Source organism: Poromitra crassiceps (assembly GCF_964638095.1).
Source record: "Poromitra crassiceps genome assembly, chromosome: 2".
In the NCBI taxonomy this organism is placed as follows: Eukaryota; Metazoa; Chordata; class Actinopteri; order Beryciformes; family Melamphaidae; genus Poromitra; species Poromitra crassiceps.
Window position 1 is genome coordinate 16,887,430 of NC_139624.1, and position 16,632 is coordinate 16,904,061.

At 43.1% G+C, this 16,632-nt stretch overlaps 1 protein-coding gene across 1 annotated transcript in view; it reads right to left on the reverse strand.

Moving 5' to 3' along the window:
* Nucleotides 1-5,405: 5,405 nt before the first annotated feature.
* The window catches only part of LOC310798628 (rho guanine nucleotide exchange factor 39-like), a gene marked incomplete at its 3' end in the record, with an annotated part of 142,088 nt that continues 130,861 nt past the window's right edge, over nt 5,406-16,632 (reverse strand). The window contains exons 12-14 of the mRNA XM_083661170.1: nt 16,103-16,222; nt 8,080-8,158; nt 5,406-5,497 (exon numbers count right to left, since the gene is read on the reverse strand). Coding sequence (XP_083517296.1) covers nt 5,406-5,497; nt 8,080-8,158; nt 16,103-16,222 — 291 coding nt within the window. The remainder of the gene's footprint in view (nt 5,498-8,079; nt 8,159-16,102; nt 16,223-16,632) is intronic.

Below are 16,632 nucleotides of genomic sequence, written 5' to 3' on the forward strand. Positions count from 1 at the left end.
CCACTGCTTAACAGCCACTACATATCCACTGCTCAACAGCCACTACATATCCACTGCTCAACAGCCACTACATCTCCACTGCTCAACAGCCACTACATCTCCACTGCTTAACAGCCACTACATATCCACTGCTCAACAGCCACTACATATCCACTGCTCAACAGCCACTACATATCCACTGCTTAACAGCCACTACATCTCCACTGCTCAACAGCCACTACATCTCCACTGCTCAACAGCCACTACATCTCCACTGCTCAACAGCCACTACATATCCACTGCTCAACAGCCACTACATCTCCACTGCTCAACAGCCACTACATCTCCACTGCTCAACAGCCACTACATATCCACTGCTCAACAGCCACTAGATTTCCACTGCTCAACAGCCACTACATATCCACTGATCAACAGCCACTAGATCTCCACTGCTCAGCCACTACATCTCCACTGCTTAACAGCCACTAAGGCTGGCTGGCTGCTGGATCCATCTCCACTGCTTAACAGCCACTAAGGGAGTCCTGAAGAATCAACAGAAATTAAAATGCCCAAGATCGTTTTATTTATGCTGGCATACAGCACACTGTAGCCCTTACCTGCAGTTTGGATCATGTGTGTGTTTGTGTGTGAGCGCATGCAACAATGTGTGTGCAATTTTTGTGCAAAATGCGCGCTTGCACTTGTGTGTGTGCAGGTACACATGTTGAACCTACTTCAGCCAGCTTTTTTGCCCTTGACTCCCCATATCCAGCCAGTCAAATGTCTGCTCGCAGCTCTCGCCATGATTTATAGCCTGGTATTGTTGTTGCTCTGATATTGTTCAATACTGCAGACTGTGATTGCCTCTTCAAACCCCTTGCCACTCTGGACTCTGTACTGTCACCGGGGGGCCCCGAGGGCCCTACACATACTCTAATTGGTTTGGGAAGGATTTGGTGGCCTTTCAACTACAGAGAGACAGAGACTAAGAGAGGAGAAAGACAGAGGAGGTAGAGATGATGTGTGTGCGTGTGCGTGTGTGTGGATGGCTGTGTATTCTCTTGCCATCCCTATATAGTGTGCAACGCAGAAATCAATGCAATGCAATAACAGCAACATATTAAGACAGTGTGCATTTTACACTTGAATAAACAATATATTGACATGCGCACTAACGCACACTGCATGTAAAGTGACCCTCAAATTGGACAGATCGGAGTGGAAATGAAACAATTTCACATGCGGACACAGAAGGGGAAGCTAAAACGTGTCAGCCAGACAGAAAACTGTCAATTAAAAATGATCTCTGAAAGCCAAGGCTTTTTTTCCAAGTTGGTCCAGTCCCAACACTGCCCTTCCCCATTTTAAGTCTGATCAGTTGAGTTAGAAATAAATCTCAGCTGTATCATTTGAACCTAAAGTAACGAAGTAATAGCATAGTAAAAAAAAAAAGTGGTCAATTAAATCAAGGCAGTATTATCCGCATAATATATATTGGAGGGACATATCCACCCAATATTCAAAGATATTCTCAAAACTGCCCTATTCTCAAACCCTGAAAACATACAGTAGCCTACCAGACCAACCAGAATAACTGATAAGATGTCATGCATCATGCCTCACTCAAACGCCAAGATGTTGTAAACATGATAACCTTCCACATAGTTCACCATCTTGGCTCATTCACAGGGGAAAAAATCCCTGTCCAATAATCGTACACTTTGAGCTCCATTGCTCTATTGACATCATGAAGAGCGATTTCTCTGAAATGTGTGTTAAAATGAGCCAATGACACATCCCTTGCATAGGGCAGGCTACATTAAACTGAGACCACTGATGCTTTTAAAGCAACTGACAGTAGCAGGCTGGTAGGTGGCCTTAGGGCAGAGGTTCTCAAATGTTTTTCAGCCAAGGACCCCTTACAAGATAGAAAATATCCCGGGGACCCCCTCATTCTGATTTGTGATTTTGGGCTAAGCTTAATTGCTTCCACGGTAACGTGCTTGACTTTTAATTTGATAGGTTTGTTAATAGAATGTAATCCATGAACCATTTTAGATTTAAAGCATAAACTATTTTCGTTGAACTATGAAGATTTTGCAAAAAATATATATATATATTTTTTTATTACATTACATTACGTCATTTAGCAGACGCTTTTGTTTTGTCCAAAGCGACTTACAATATCACAATTTGTCAACAGTACAGAAAACCACTATGCAACACAATCAATGACAGCCAAGATATTTTGATAGACTAGCACCATGTAGGAAGTAGTTTGAGAAGGAATAAGTAACATGTAGCATTTTATTTTTTAATAAAAAAAAAAAAAAAAAAAAATGTACCTGAAAACTTTTCGGGGACCCCCTGGCAAAGTGCCACGGACCCCTGGGGGTCCGCGGACCCCCATTTGAGAACCACTGCCTTAGGGATCTCAGGGCATCACGGCTAGAGAGAGGGGCAACACAGGCCATGGCCTGATGGCCTCCGTGTAATTCCCACCCTGGTACAGGCTCAGAAATGTAATAAAGTATAAAAGTAATAAGTATTTCTACCGACTGTTTCTGTGCGAGGCTAACTGAAACGCACGTCATATTAAGACTATTAAACTTAAAAGATCTCATCCAAATTTTAAGATGTATAAAGACGATACTTTGTTTAATAATTTGTGTGATATTGTTTTTCCACAAAAAAGGTGCAAAATGCGTGAAAGCTGGTAGAGCACGAGATGAGAGACAGACAGACAATGTTACATCTTTTCTGTCTGTCGTGCATTCAAACTAAAGTAATCAACCTGTTTTGAAAATGTAACGAGTAGAAAGTGTCATGGAAAATTATTGATCAGATGCTTATTGATTGATTAGTTATTGGCTATGGCAATTCCATGCTGTATTTAGTGAACTGTGTTTTTCAGCAATGCAGAGGATTGCTGTTCTGTGAGAACATATGTCTTGTTTTGGGAAGTGTCTATGGGAATAGAGGTTCCTGTGGGAACCTGTGTCTTGTTGTGACTATAGACTGGATTTGTTATGTATTCCAGTGAACATCAGATTAGCTACATGGATGAATGGAAAGAACTGCCCCTCCACGAGAAGAGGGCGGGCATCGATAGTTTCAGTATATGATGTGAAGTAAACAATAATGCGGGGCTCTTGCATTGTCAAATGTAGACAAGAGGAGACCTCCGTGCACGGAGAGATGATTGTGGAAATAAAGAAAACCTCCTATGAACATTTAAAACGGATATGTCATTATTGATGAATCAGCAGGGCACTGCAGTGGATTTTTTCCTCTACAAAAGTACAATTATTTGTGCTAAAATGTAGGGAGTAAAAGTAAATAAAAAGTTGTAAATACTCCGTAAGATAACTGAAAATCCAACAAAGTATTTGTACTTTGTACAGGATGGTGCATCTGAGACAAGACGCCAAAGTCCAGCAGGCTGCAGCTGCACGGTGAGGCTAAGCGGCTCCTGGTGATGGATGACAACGGCCAGCTGAGCATATTGCTGCCTTAATAAAAGCTGCCCCGCAATCCACACACAGCTACGGGTGTCTGTGTGTCTGCCTGCCTCCCTCGCTCCCTCCCTCCGCCCTGCCCTGGCTTTTAGGAGAGAAAAGTGCTTTAGGTGTCAGAAAGAACGATGCCCCTCGTCAGACGGTGACTCACCTCTGAGCGGCTATATTCACACCTCGTGTCTTTTTGCTTTCTCTGTATTTTTCACGGAGGACCCCGAACAACAAGACAGACAGAAGGCATCATCAAACGTTCACCTGGAGAGTTCCAAAAGTTAGATGTTTCAGTCTTTGACTCTTTCTGGACACAATCACGGGACTGGAGTCCAGTGATTATTATTGTCCAGTCACTGGACAATAATACAGAAGCTGGTTGAGAGCACGGTCATAATGGAACTGTAAACACAATAGATTTAGTTCAAGCACAGAGACAGAGAGAAGGAAGAAAAATCCTTGTATTTAATATCCAATGAAAATACAAAACATTGCAAGTAAAAAAAACAGGAATAACAATCACATAAACAAGGGCTGATCCCAGATCAGTCTCGCCCCCTGGTAGCCTACCCCCTTACTACATGTTCTCCATCAGGGTCATGCGTGTGTGGCGACTGTGTGAAACACACACAATTAGTCGGGCCGGTGTAAAAACAAAAAACAAACACACCGGTTTGATATTATGCCCAACACTGAACCGTTAGACCGAATTAAAGAAGAAAAAAATACATGGATTTTACCACTAGGTGTCACTCAGTCAGCAGCCGCTCCCGAGTGGATCAAGTACAGATTTACGTCTAAGCTTGTTTGCCAAACGCCAATATGCCTAAACACTAAATAAGAACAAGCGATTGTAGCACGCCATGACTTTTTTTCCTGCTGTGTTTATGGTAGGCTATGCGCCACGTGAGTAACTTTCATTGAAATGAGAGGGCCGTCATACAAACAAACCAAGGGATTTCGTCCGCCATTTATTTTTCCATAGACATATCGTAAAATCAAATTATTCAGTTATGCGTAGAGTAGAATCAGGAGAGACCATAGAACATTTCACTCGGAAAAAAAAAAAAAAAAAATTGCAGATAAAAAAAAACACAGACCCACCCCCCCCTCCCGCAAAGTTATTGGCATAACTACCGCTCCACCCGGCTCAATCTTTGTCGTGGTGCTGGACGCTTCAGTGAGTTCAAAATGAGGAGAAGGGATTCCGCACAATTAATAATACAAAATGTACAAAAGATGTGATCAAAAGTCAACATCTAAAATGACAGCTAAGACAACTTACAAAAGGCATGCTGTTTGCTGTTGGCTGATGTGGCTAGCGGGTAGAAATGGGGAGGTCTCGCACCAAGTGGACTGAAATCTGGAAGCATATTTTCTTCTTCTTGGGACCTGTTTCATCCATTTCCAGTGGCAAAGCGAGCTGGAGCCCATATATATTTGGTATATGCTTATTATACCACACCTAAGGGTCGTGCTTCGAAAACGCCATTACGTGTGGTATAATAAGCATATATCATGGTCTGAAGTGATCTAATTGCTTTTATAAAACGGTTACCAAGTATGGCAATATGAAAATGATTAGTAGTAGTTATTATATATTAGTAGTAGTTATTAGGTATGGAATACAAGTTTTAATTATTATTATTATTATTATTATTTGTGTGTCTGTGTGTGTGTTTGTGTGTGTGGCCTACAAAGTCTAATGATCAGGTTTACGGTTACAGCGGGGGGAGGGGTGGAGGTAGATCTGAAGTGTAAAAACGTTGGGCACCCCTGTGCTAAGCTAGCTGTGCTAAGTTATAAAAGCCAGAGAAAATTGTACCTTATAAACCCGTGATTAATATTGACCTACGCTAATACAGCAGAAAAGCAATGAAAATAATATTGTTAAAGATTCCACTCAGTGTGAATAGATCAGTAGACAGTGCAGTTGGCAGAGGAGCGCTGGGTACACAGGAAGTCACTGGTAACCTCTTTGTAACCTCTGACCTCAGTCAGACCACTTCCTGTTAATAAAAGCAGACAGAAACAGGAATGAGCATGTCAAGCCTTATGCACAACACCTTCAAACAGAGGTTACTATCTGATAATTATGTTATAAATCTTTATAACACCAAAGCAAAATTGATGACAATATGAAAGAAGAAACTGACTTATGGGGTTATAACAATGGGGCTATACAATTGTATAGCACAGCTACAGTACCAAGCTGAGTCACAGGTTGTATAGCACAGCTACCAAACGTAACAAGTCATAAAGATAATGTCTCTGATATATCAAATCATAAATTATAATTCTTTCAAGTGGATAATGTCATGCATAATGATCAATGTCCCATATAGGTAGGGCCTTCATTTATTATGGCGGCGCTATTTGTTTTGTTATTAAATTTGTATTTTTTGTATAATTTAAATTGGTGAGCGTGTGTGTTTGTAGGGAGAACGCCGTTACTGCACCAGGTAACTTCAAGGCTCCATCCCGGAGCATGGATTGTGCTTCCGCCTCTAGAGTCAATGGCTTTCACAGTGCACATTGTGCCCCGCTTCTTCTCCACGCGCAACCAGTGTGGCGCCACCTCCCGATCCAGCCTTGGATTTTGGCAGCAGAAAAAATCGGCAAGCTCTCTGTCATGGGAGCAGCCAGCCGCTTGACAAAGGACAATATTGTATCGACTATAAATAAATCCAAAAATGGAAAATAAATAAATAAAATATTGGTGAGCTCCATGCTCCTTGGTGCAGAGGATCGCTGCTGCTTATTGCAGGGGGATGCTGCGGTGGTACTGTGCCCAAACCCTGCATTCTGCCCTACACCAGGGTCAGAGTCCTAAGCCAGTCAGTCTATGGAACTGCAGCCTTTCCACCCTCCACAGGACGGTGTGCTCAGGGCAGTGTACAGGGCCTGATAGACTGTGCCTCTGTGGCCACGGTTCTTACGAGGACCTTGACCCAGAGCTCTTCAAAGCTAGCTTTGTAGCCTGGACAGGATAGACGCTCCTAGCCTGGGTAAACCCATCCCCCACGTGACCTGCTCTCAGACCTGTTCTCAGTCAGGAACTGAGAGAGCAGGTCACGTGGTGGCTGGGTTTACCTAGGCTAAGACGCTCCACCCATTTACAGCTGGCCTTAGCATCTAAGCTAAGTCTCTGTGACATCTTGGGCCGAGGCCATAGGTTGTAGAGGTTACCTTCCGTGAGGTTGTCGAGGTTAAAGTATAGCATTTTCCATGCTTTCTGATCTTACCTTCCATGAGGTTGTCGAGGTTACAGTACAGTATTTTCCATGCGTTCTGATCTTACCTTCCATGAGGTTGTAGAGGTTACACATACAGTATTTTCCCTGCTTTCTGATCTTACCTTCCATGAGGTTGTCGAGGTTACAGTATAGTATTTTCCCTGCTTTCTGATCTTACCTTCCATGAGGTTGTAGAGGTTACAGTATAGTATTTTCCATGCTTTCTGATCTTACCTTCCATGAGGTTGTAGAGGTTACAGTATAGTATTTTCCATGCTTTCTGATCTTACCTTCCATGAGGTTGTAGAGGTTACAGTATAGTATTTTCCCTGCTTTCTGATCTTACCTTCCATGAGGTTGTAGAGGTTACAGTATAGTATTTTCCATGCTTTCTGATCTTACCTTCCATGAGGTTGTCGAGGTTACAGTATAGTATTGTCCATGCTTTCTGATCTTACCTTCCATGAGGTTGTCGAGGTTACACATACAGTATTTTCCATGCTTTCTGATCTTACCTTCCATGAGGTTGTCGAGGTTACAGTATAGTATTTTCCATGCTTTCTGATCTTACCTTCCATGAGGTTGTAGAGGTTACAGTATAGTATTTGCCATGCTTTCTGATCTTACCTTCCATGAGGTTGTCGGGGTTACAGTATAGTATTTTCCATGCTTTCTGATCTTACCTTCCATGAGGTTGTCGAGGTTACATTATAGTATTTTCCATGCTTTCTGATTTTACCTTCCATGAGGTTGTCAAGGTTACAGTATAGTATTTTCCATGCTTTCTGATCTTACCTTCCATGAGGTTGTCGAGGTTCCAGTATAGTATTTTCCATGCTTTCTGATCTTACCTTCCATGAGGTTGTCGGGGTTACAGTATAGTATTTTCCATGCTTTCTGATCTTACCTTCCATGAGGTTGTCGAGGTTACAGTATAGTATTTTCCATGCTTTCTGATCTTACCTTCCATGAGGTTGTCGAGGTTACAGTACAGTATTTTCCATGCTTTCTGATCTTACCTTCCATGAGGTTGTCGAGGTTCCAGTATTGTATTTTCCATGCTTTCTGATCTTACCTTCCATGAGGTTGTCGGGGTTACAGTATAGTATTTTCCATGCTTTCTGATCTTACCTTCCATGAGGTTGTCGAGGTTACAGTATAGTATTTTCCATGCGTTCTGATCTTACCTTCCATGAGGTTGTCAAGGTTACAGTACAGTATTTTCCATGCTTTCTGATCTTACCTTCCATGAGGTTGTCGAGGTTCCAGTATAGTATTTTCCATGCTTTCTGATCTTACCTTCCATGAGGTTGTAGAGGTTACAGTATAGTATTTTCCATGCTTTCTGATCTTACCTTCCATGAGGTTGTAGAGGTTACAGTAGTTGGTGCCGTGATCTTTAATGGCATACCAGGACTCAGAGATGGACATGGCCTACAGACAGACAAGAAGACAGAGAGGAAAGAGACCTATAAGGAGTGAGACAGACAAGACAGAGAGGAGAGAGGCCTATATGCATGCCCGTAACTACCATTGAAGACACCAAGGTCATGACCTCTGTATTTTCTATTAATTATTATTTTATTTTTTTAAATAGCCCCGGCCCCCAGATCTATTCATCTGTCATTGATGTTTTAAAACCCTCATACATAACATGATGTATGACATAGTTGATCAGAAATGCAACAATTTGCTTCCTCTCTGTGTGCTAGAAGGAAGAGTCATAACTCACCACAACGTTCAAATTTTGCATTGGGGCTAGAGTTTGGGGACAGTTCTATTGAAGTGAATGGGTAAGTAACTCCCCTGTGTAAGGGGAGTTTATGTGCACATAAGTCCCATATGTGACCTGTATGCAGAATATATATTATGTGGGGAGACATTTATTTTTTGTATCATTGTAAAGCAACAGCACAGTAAAGAGGATATTAATCTAATATGATGTCTGTAGTTCTTTATAGATCTAGCCACTTAATTTTGCTCTCAAAGTGCACCAGATTGAAGCATTTTACTTTAAAATGGACACAATCTCGAACCGGGGGCACACAGCCCCCTCCGGGGCCCCCCACGCCACGCTAAAATGGTGGCCTGTATTTCTCAAACCCTGGCTACGGCCATGCCTATAAGGAGTGAGACAGACAAGACAGAGAGGAAAGAGGCCTAATAAGGAGTGAGACAGACAAGACAGAGAGGAAAGAGGCCTATAAGGAGTGAGACAGACAAGACAGAGAGGAAAGAGGCCTAATAAGGAGTGAGACAGACAAGACAGAGAGGAAAGAGGCCTAATAAGGAGTGAGACAGACAAGACAGAGAGGAAAGAGGCCTAATAAGGAGTGAGACAGACAAGACAGAGAGGAAAGAGGCCTAATAAGGAGTGAGACAGACAAGACAGAGAGGAAAGAGGCCTAATAAGGAGTGAGACAGACAAGACAGAGAGGAAAGAGGCCTAATAAGGAGTGAGACAGACAAGACAGAGAGGAAAGAGGCCTATAAGGAGTGAGACAGACAAGACAGAGAGGAAAGAGGCCTATAAGGAGTGAGACAGACAAGACAGAGAGGAAAGAGGCCTATAAGGAGTGAGACAGACAAGACAGAGAGGAAAGAGGCCTAATAAGGAGTGAGACAGACAAGACAGAGAGGAAAGAGGCCTAATAAGGAGTGAGACAGACAAGACAGAGAGGAAAGAGGCCTAATAAGGAGTGAGACAGACAAGACAGAGAGGAAAGAGGCCTATAAGGAGTGAGACAGACAAGACAGAGAGGAAAGAGGCCTATAAGGAGTGAGACAGACAAGACAGAGAGGAAAGAGGCCTATAAGGAGTGAGACAGACAAGACAGAGAGGAAAGAGGCCTATAAGGAGTGAGACAGACAAGACAGAGAGGAAAGAGGCCTAATAAGGAGTGAGACAGACAAGACAGAGAGGAAAGAGGCCTATAAGGAGTGAGACAGACAAGACAGAGAGGAAAGAGGCCTATAAGGAGTAGGGGTGGGAGAAAAAATCGATTCACCTAAGTATCGCGATTTTTAATGTCACGATTTTTTGGATCGATCTTTTATTCCAGAATCGATAATCGCAAATTAAAAAAAAAAAAAAAAAAAAAAAAAAAAAAAAATTTTTTTTGGTGCTTGCAGTCAGGCCACTCACTGAACAGCAGGCTAGGCGCCGCCTACTGGTTTACTAGTGGTTTTATTACTTTATTAGTTAGTCTGAAGTAATAATTACACTTCAGGGTTAAAGTGGGTGCATCTCATTGTAAAATTGGACTTCAAACGGCCCAAATCTGGCTTCAAACGGCCCAAATTTCACGCGCGTTGGCCCATATCGGCCTGGCCTGCTTGGTATCTAATGCCCGGCCTGAATTATGATCCCAGTCCGCCCCTGTTTTTAACTATATCGCCCAGCCCTACTCATGATATATAATATACAGTCTCTAGTGTATGATTCAACTTTTCCCATGTTCTAATCTAGCGTAAAAAAGCAAACAAACTGAAAAAAGAAAAGAAAAAAATAAACAAAAATCGCAATAAATCGTAATATCGAATCGCAATAATCGTAGAATCGCAATAATCGTGAATCGCAATATATATCGAATCGGCACCAAAGTATCGTGATAGTATCGAATCGGGAGATAAGTGAATCGGCACAGCCCTAATAAGGAGTGAGACAGACAAGACAGAGAGGAAAGAGGCCTATAAGGAGTGAGACAGACAAGACAGAGAGGAAAGAGGCCTAATAAGGAGTGAGACAGACAAGACAGAGAGGAAAGAGGCCTAATAAGGAGTGAGACAGACAAGACAGAGAGGAAAGAGGCCTATAAGGAGTGAGACAGACAAGACAGAGAGGAAAGAGGCCTATAAGGAGTGAGACAGACAAGACAGAGAGGAAAGAGGCCTATAAGGAGTGAGACAGACAAGACAGAGAGGAAAGAGGCCTAATAAGGAGTGAGACAGACAAGACAGAGAGGAAAGAGGCCTAATAAGGAGTGAGACAGACAAGACAGAGAGGAAAGAGGCCTATAAGGAGTGAGACAGACAAGACAGAGAGGAAAGAGGCCTATAAGGAGTGAGACAGACAAGACAGAGAGGAAAGAGGCCTATAAGGAGTGAGACAGACAAGACAGAGAGGAAAGAGGCCTATAAGGAGTGAGACAGACAAGACAGAGAGGAAAGAGGTCTAATAAGGAGTGAGACAGACAAGACAGAGAGGAAAGAGGCCTAATAAGGAGTGAGACAGACAAGACAGAGAGGAAAGAGGCCTAATAAGGAGTGAGACAGACAAGACAGAGAGGAAAGAGGTCTAATAAGGAGTGAGACAGACAAGACAGAGAGGAAAGAGGCCTAATAAGGAGTGAGACAGACAAGACAGAGAGGAAAGAGGCCTAATAAGGAGTGAGACAGACAAGACAGAGAGGAAAGAGGCCTAATAAGGAGTGAGACAGACAAGACAGAGAGGAAAGAGGCCTAATAAGGAGTGAGACAGACAAGACAGAGAGGAAAGAGGCCTAATAAGGAGTGAGACAGACAAGACAGAGAGGAAAGAGGCCTAATAAGGAGTGAGACAGACAAGACAGAGAGGAAAGAGGCCTATAAGGAGTGAGACAGACAAGACAGAGAGGAAAGAGGCCTATAAGGAGTGAGACAGACAAGACAGAGAGGAAAGAGGCCTATAAGGAGTGAGACAGACAAGACAGAGAGGAAAGATGCCTATAAGGAGTGAGACAGACAAGACAGAGAGGAAAGAGGCCTAATAAGGAGTGAGACAGACAAGACAGAGAGGAAAGAGGCCTAATAAGGAGTGAGACAGACAAGACAGAGAGGAAAGAGGCCTATAAGGAGTGAGACAGACAAGACAGAGAGGAAAGAGGCCTATAAGGAGTGAGACAGACAAGACAGAGAGGAAAGAGGCCTATAAGGAGTGAGACAGACAAGACAGAGAGGAAAGAGGCCTATAAGGAGTGAGACAGACAAGACAGAGAGGAAAGAGGCCTATAAGGAGTGAGACAGACAAGACAGAGAGGAAAGAGGCCTAATAAGGAGTGAGACAGACAAGACAGAGAGGAAAGAGGCCTATAAGGAGTGAGACAGACAAGACAGAGAGGAAAGAGGCCTATAAGGAGTGAGACAGACAAGACAGAGAGGAAAGAGGCCTAATAAGGAGTGAGACAGACAAGACAGAGAGGAAAGAGGCCTAATAAGGAGTGAGACAGACAAGACAGAGAGGAAAGAGGCCTATAAGGAGTGAGACAGACAAGACAGAGAGGAAAGAGGCCTATAAGGAGTGAGACAGACAAGACAGAGAGGAAAGAGGCCTATAAGGAGTGAGACAGACAAGACAGAGAGGAAAGAGGCCTAATAAGGAGTGAGACAGACAAGACAGAGAGGAAAGAGGCCTAATAAGGAGTGAGACAGACAAGACAGAGAGGAAAGAGGCCTATAAGGAGTGAGACAGACAAGACAGAGAGGAAAGAGGCCTATAAGGAGTGAGACAGACAAGACAGAGAGGAAAGAGGCCTATAAGGAGTGAGACAGACAAGACAGAGAGGAAAGAGGCCTATAAGGAGTGAGACAGACAAGACAGAGAGGAAAGAGGTCTAATAAGGAGTGAGACAGACAAGACAGAGAGGAAAGAGGCCTAATAAGGAGTGAGACAGACAAGACAGAGAGGAAAGAGGCCTAATAAGGAGTGAGACAGACAAGACAGAGAGGAAAGAGGTCTAATAAGGAGTGAGACAGACAAGACAGAGAGGAAAGAGGCCTAATAAGGAGTGAGACAGACAAGACAGAGAGGAAAGAGGCCTAATAAGGAGTGAGACAGACAAGACAGAGAGGAAAGAGGCCTAATAAGGAGTGAGACAGACAAGACAGAGAGGAAAGAGGCCTAATAAGGAGTGAGACAGACAAGACAGAGAGGAAAGAGGCCTAATAAGGAGTGAGACAGACAAGACAGAGAGGAAAGAGGCCTAATAAGGAGTGAGACAGACAAGACAGAGAGGAAAGAGGCCTATAAGGAGTGAGACAGACAAGACAGAGAGGAAAGAGGCCTATAAGGAGTGAGACAGACAAGACAGAGAGGAAAGAGGCCTAATAAGGAGTGAGACAGACAAGACAGAGAGGAAAGAGGCCTAATAAGGAGTGAGACAGACAAGACAGAGAGGAAAGAGGCCTATAAGGAGTGAGACAGACAAGACAGAGAGGAAAGAGGCCTAATAAGGAGTGAGACAGACAAGACAGAGAGGAAAGAGGCCTAATAAGGAGTGAGACAGACAAGACAGAGAGGAAAGAGGCCTAATAAGGAGTGAGACAGACAAGACAGAGAGGAAAGAGGCCTAATAAGGAGTGAGACAGACAAGACAGAGAGGAAAGAGGCCTAATAAGGAGTGAGACAGACAAGACAGAGAGGAAAGAGGCCTAATAAGGAGTGAGACAGACAAGACAGAGAGGAAAGAGGCCTAATAAGGAGTGAGACAGACAAGACAGAGAGGAAAGAGGCCTAATAAGGAGTGAGACAGACAAGACAGAGAGGAAAGAGGCCTAATAAGGAGTGAGACAGACAAGACAGAGAGGAAAGAGGCCTAATAAGGAGTGAGACAGACAAGACAGAGAGGAAAGAGGCCTAATAAGGAGTGAGACAGACAAGACAGAGAGGAAAGAGGCCTAATAAGGAGTGAGACAGACAAGACAGAGAGGAAAGAGGCCTAATAAGGAGTGAGACAGACAAGACAGAGAGGAAAGAGGCCTAATAAGGAGTGAGACAGACCAAAGTGAAATGCATGACTGAGATTGAGAGAGTGAGAAGGACTAAGGAGGGAAGAGAGTAGGGCTGTATCGAATATAATTGTCTTCACATTTGAATATTCTATTGAGGTTTTCCACAATTATTTGAATGTCTCCTGTGACGTCATCATTACACAAATAAAATAAAAATAACAATAACAATAAAAAAAACTTTTGAATTTGAATAAAGTGATTCTTTTTGTCTTTTTGTTAAATCAAGTTTCTTTAAAGAATATAAGTGCACTAGCGACTCCTCTGGTCGGTCGGGCGGAAGGGAACTGGTGGGAATAGCGTGATCCTCCCACATGCTACGTCCTGCCGGTGAAGCTCCCTGCTGTCAGGTGAAAAGAAGCGGCTGGCAAGTGCGCATGTGTCGGAGGAAGCATGGTGCTAGTCTACGGCTCTCCCCAGATCAGCAGAGCGGGTGGAGCAGCGACCGGGGAAGCAGGGGAAAAATTTACCAAGTACAATTGGGGAGAAAATGGGCGGAAATCAGAAAAAAAACATTCATGTACATTAAAGGCATACACCAACATTCTGAGAGTTTCACCTATTTGCCATATTGCCGATACTGAAAGAAGAATGTAGATTCCTATCTACATCTTCTTATCTTTATCTTCACTGTCCGTGCAGTACAATGTGAGGTACAGCCCTCACTGCTAATTAGCTTAGCACTACAATGGCAGTCTATATGGTACCACTGCCTACTCAAGTTCAGTCGCCCAAAATACACATACCAACAGCACCAGAAAGACTCATGTACATCATCTTGTGACTTGTGTACTCACCACGCAGTGAAATAATAATCCAAAGTTACGGGAAACGGTAATTTTCAAAGTAAATCCATAGCGAGAACTAACCAAGAGGGTTCCCTCTGTAACCAAAGTTACTTCCTCTTTTGCCTGATGCGCATGCACTGTAGATCATCAAAGACACAAACCATCCCCACAACAGCCTGTTCTCCCTGTTACCCTCAGGGAGGAGATACAGGGTCCCAAAAGCACGCACAAATCGCTTGAGGGACAGTTTCTTCCCGCAGGCCACGAGACACCTTAACATACACAAATAGTGTAGTAGCTGTACTGTACTGCAGCTGCTACCATTACATATGTCTAATGTTTAATTGTATGTTTAATTAGGTATATGCTATTTGCACCTGTGCAAACAGAATGTCAATTATGTTTAAGTATGTTTAAAGTATGTACATGCCATTTGCACCTATGTGCAGTGAATATGTCACAGTCTTTGACTTGTCTTATCACTTTACTGCCTTATTGCTTGTTGTTTCGCTCGTTTTCCTGCACCCATATCCCCTGTTATTTTGCACTATGTTGTAAACGGAGTCTACAGCACAAGAATTTCACACGTGATACTTGTACTACGGAGTGACAATAAAAATATCTTGAATCTTGATGACTGCACACAGCGCATGCGCCTCAGGCAAAACAAGGAAGTAACTTTGGTTAGAGAGGGCTGCTCTTTGTTAGGTCTCGCTATGGATTTACTTCGTTTCCTATAACTTTGGATCACTATTTCAGCTGTTGGAATGTATATTTTGGGTAACTGAATGGGAGTAGGCAGTGGTACCATATACTGCCACTGTAGTGCTAAGCTAATTAGCAGTGAGGGCTGTACCTGCACATTACTGCACGGACAGTGAAGATAAAGGCATCTACATTCTTGTTTTAGCGTCGGCAATATGGCAAATAGGCCAAACTCAAAATGTTGGCGTATAGAGACACTGCGAGGTGTGTGGTGGGCCTGCGCAGACAACAAATGTAAAAAATCGCCAATTAAAGTTTTTTTGTACTCCCGAGCAAAACAAGGAAGCCATTGAGCATTCGCGAGAAGAAAATGGGGATTTAGCTGTCAAGGAAGTAAGTTGGAGTGTTCATCTTCCATATACAGTATATGATCTTTGTGTGCAACTACGTGACATAGGAGAACGCCAGCACGTCTGATGCCATCTGTCTGACGTTACACCACCGTTATTTTCATTAATTTAAACATGCCTAAAAGCTCATGTCATAGTATTTCACTTCAGGCCACTGTGTGGGATCGTTTATCCAGCGTTGTTTGGGCAATGAAAAGGGACACTGCTCCAGGCCAAATGAGTTCATTTTCTCGATGTACCTTTCCCTCTCCGTTGGAGGAAGTGTACTGAAATAATCTTTTGACATTATCTAAAAAGAAAACTGTCCAAATCCCTGTAAAACCCTGCAAAACTATTTATATCTGATGAGAGTTTCTCTGTTCGCCCCGGTTTGTTTTGCTAGCTGCAGTCGTCAGGCAGTGCTTCCTTGTATTTCCTCCCGTCTTGGGCGTGGCTTCTGAATGATGACGCGTTTTGCAGGGTCTCTATCCCTTTAAGCTCTAGTAGTTTGCTGCTATGGCAACAATTTAAGATCAACAATCACACAAGCCACACACTAAGAGAAGGATATGGCAAAGTGCAAACTGCACTGAACGGAGCATTCAAATGGTGGCTTGTAAATTCGAATGTCACTATTAATGAACGAATATTCGAATGTCCGAACTATTTGGTACAGCCCTAGAAAAGAGAGACAAAGATACACTATTTGGAACCGATGAGTGTCAACCTACCGAGACGTGACAGCGGGTGAAGAACTGATAGGAGACCAGGCGAAAGTTGATGTCATCCACGTATCTCTTAACGGGTGTGGTGTGTTTGGCTGCTATGAAGTGGACGGAGCTAGACTGCAGCTATTCAACCAAATACAGAGAGAAGAGCCATGTTGAACTGCAAACAGGGTTGGGGAGTCACAGAATACAGGAGTAACTGTATTCCATTACAGTTACAATTTAATGGAAGGCGTTGCCGATTTTCAACAGCGCTTTGTATCATTATAATCTCGGGAATATAAGCAGATGGACAGTGTTTACCTTCTCTTCATGTTTTCTGCTCTATGTGCAGGAAAACACGAATAAAAGGTCAAAGCTGCCCTTCTGCATATATTACCCACATTGCAATAATAATAATAATGATTGATTGGATTTATATCCAATATATTTATTCAAGACACTCAAAGCACTTCACATATCAGGGGAGGGAACTCAACTCATCCACCACCAATGTGTAGCACCCACCTGGGTGATGCACGGCAGATACCTTC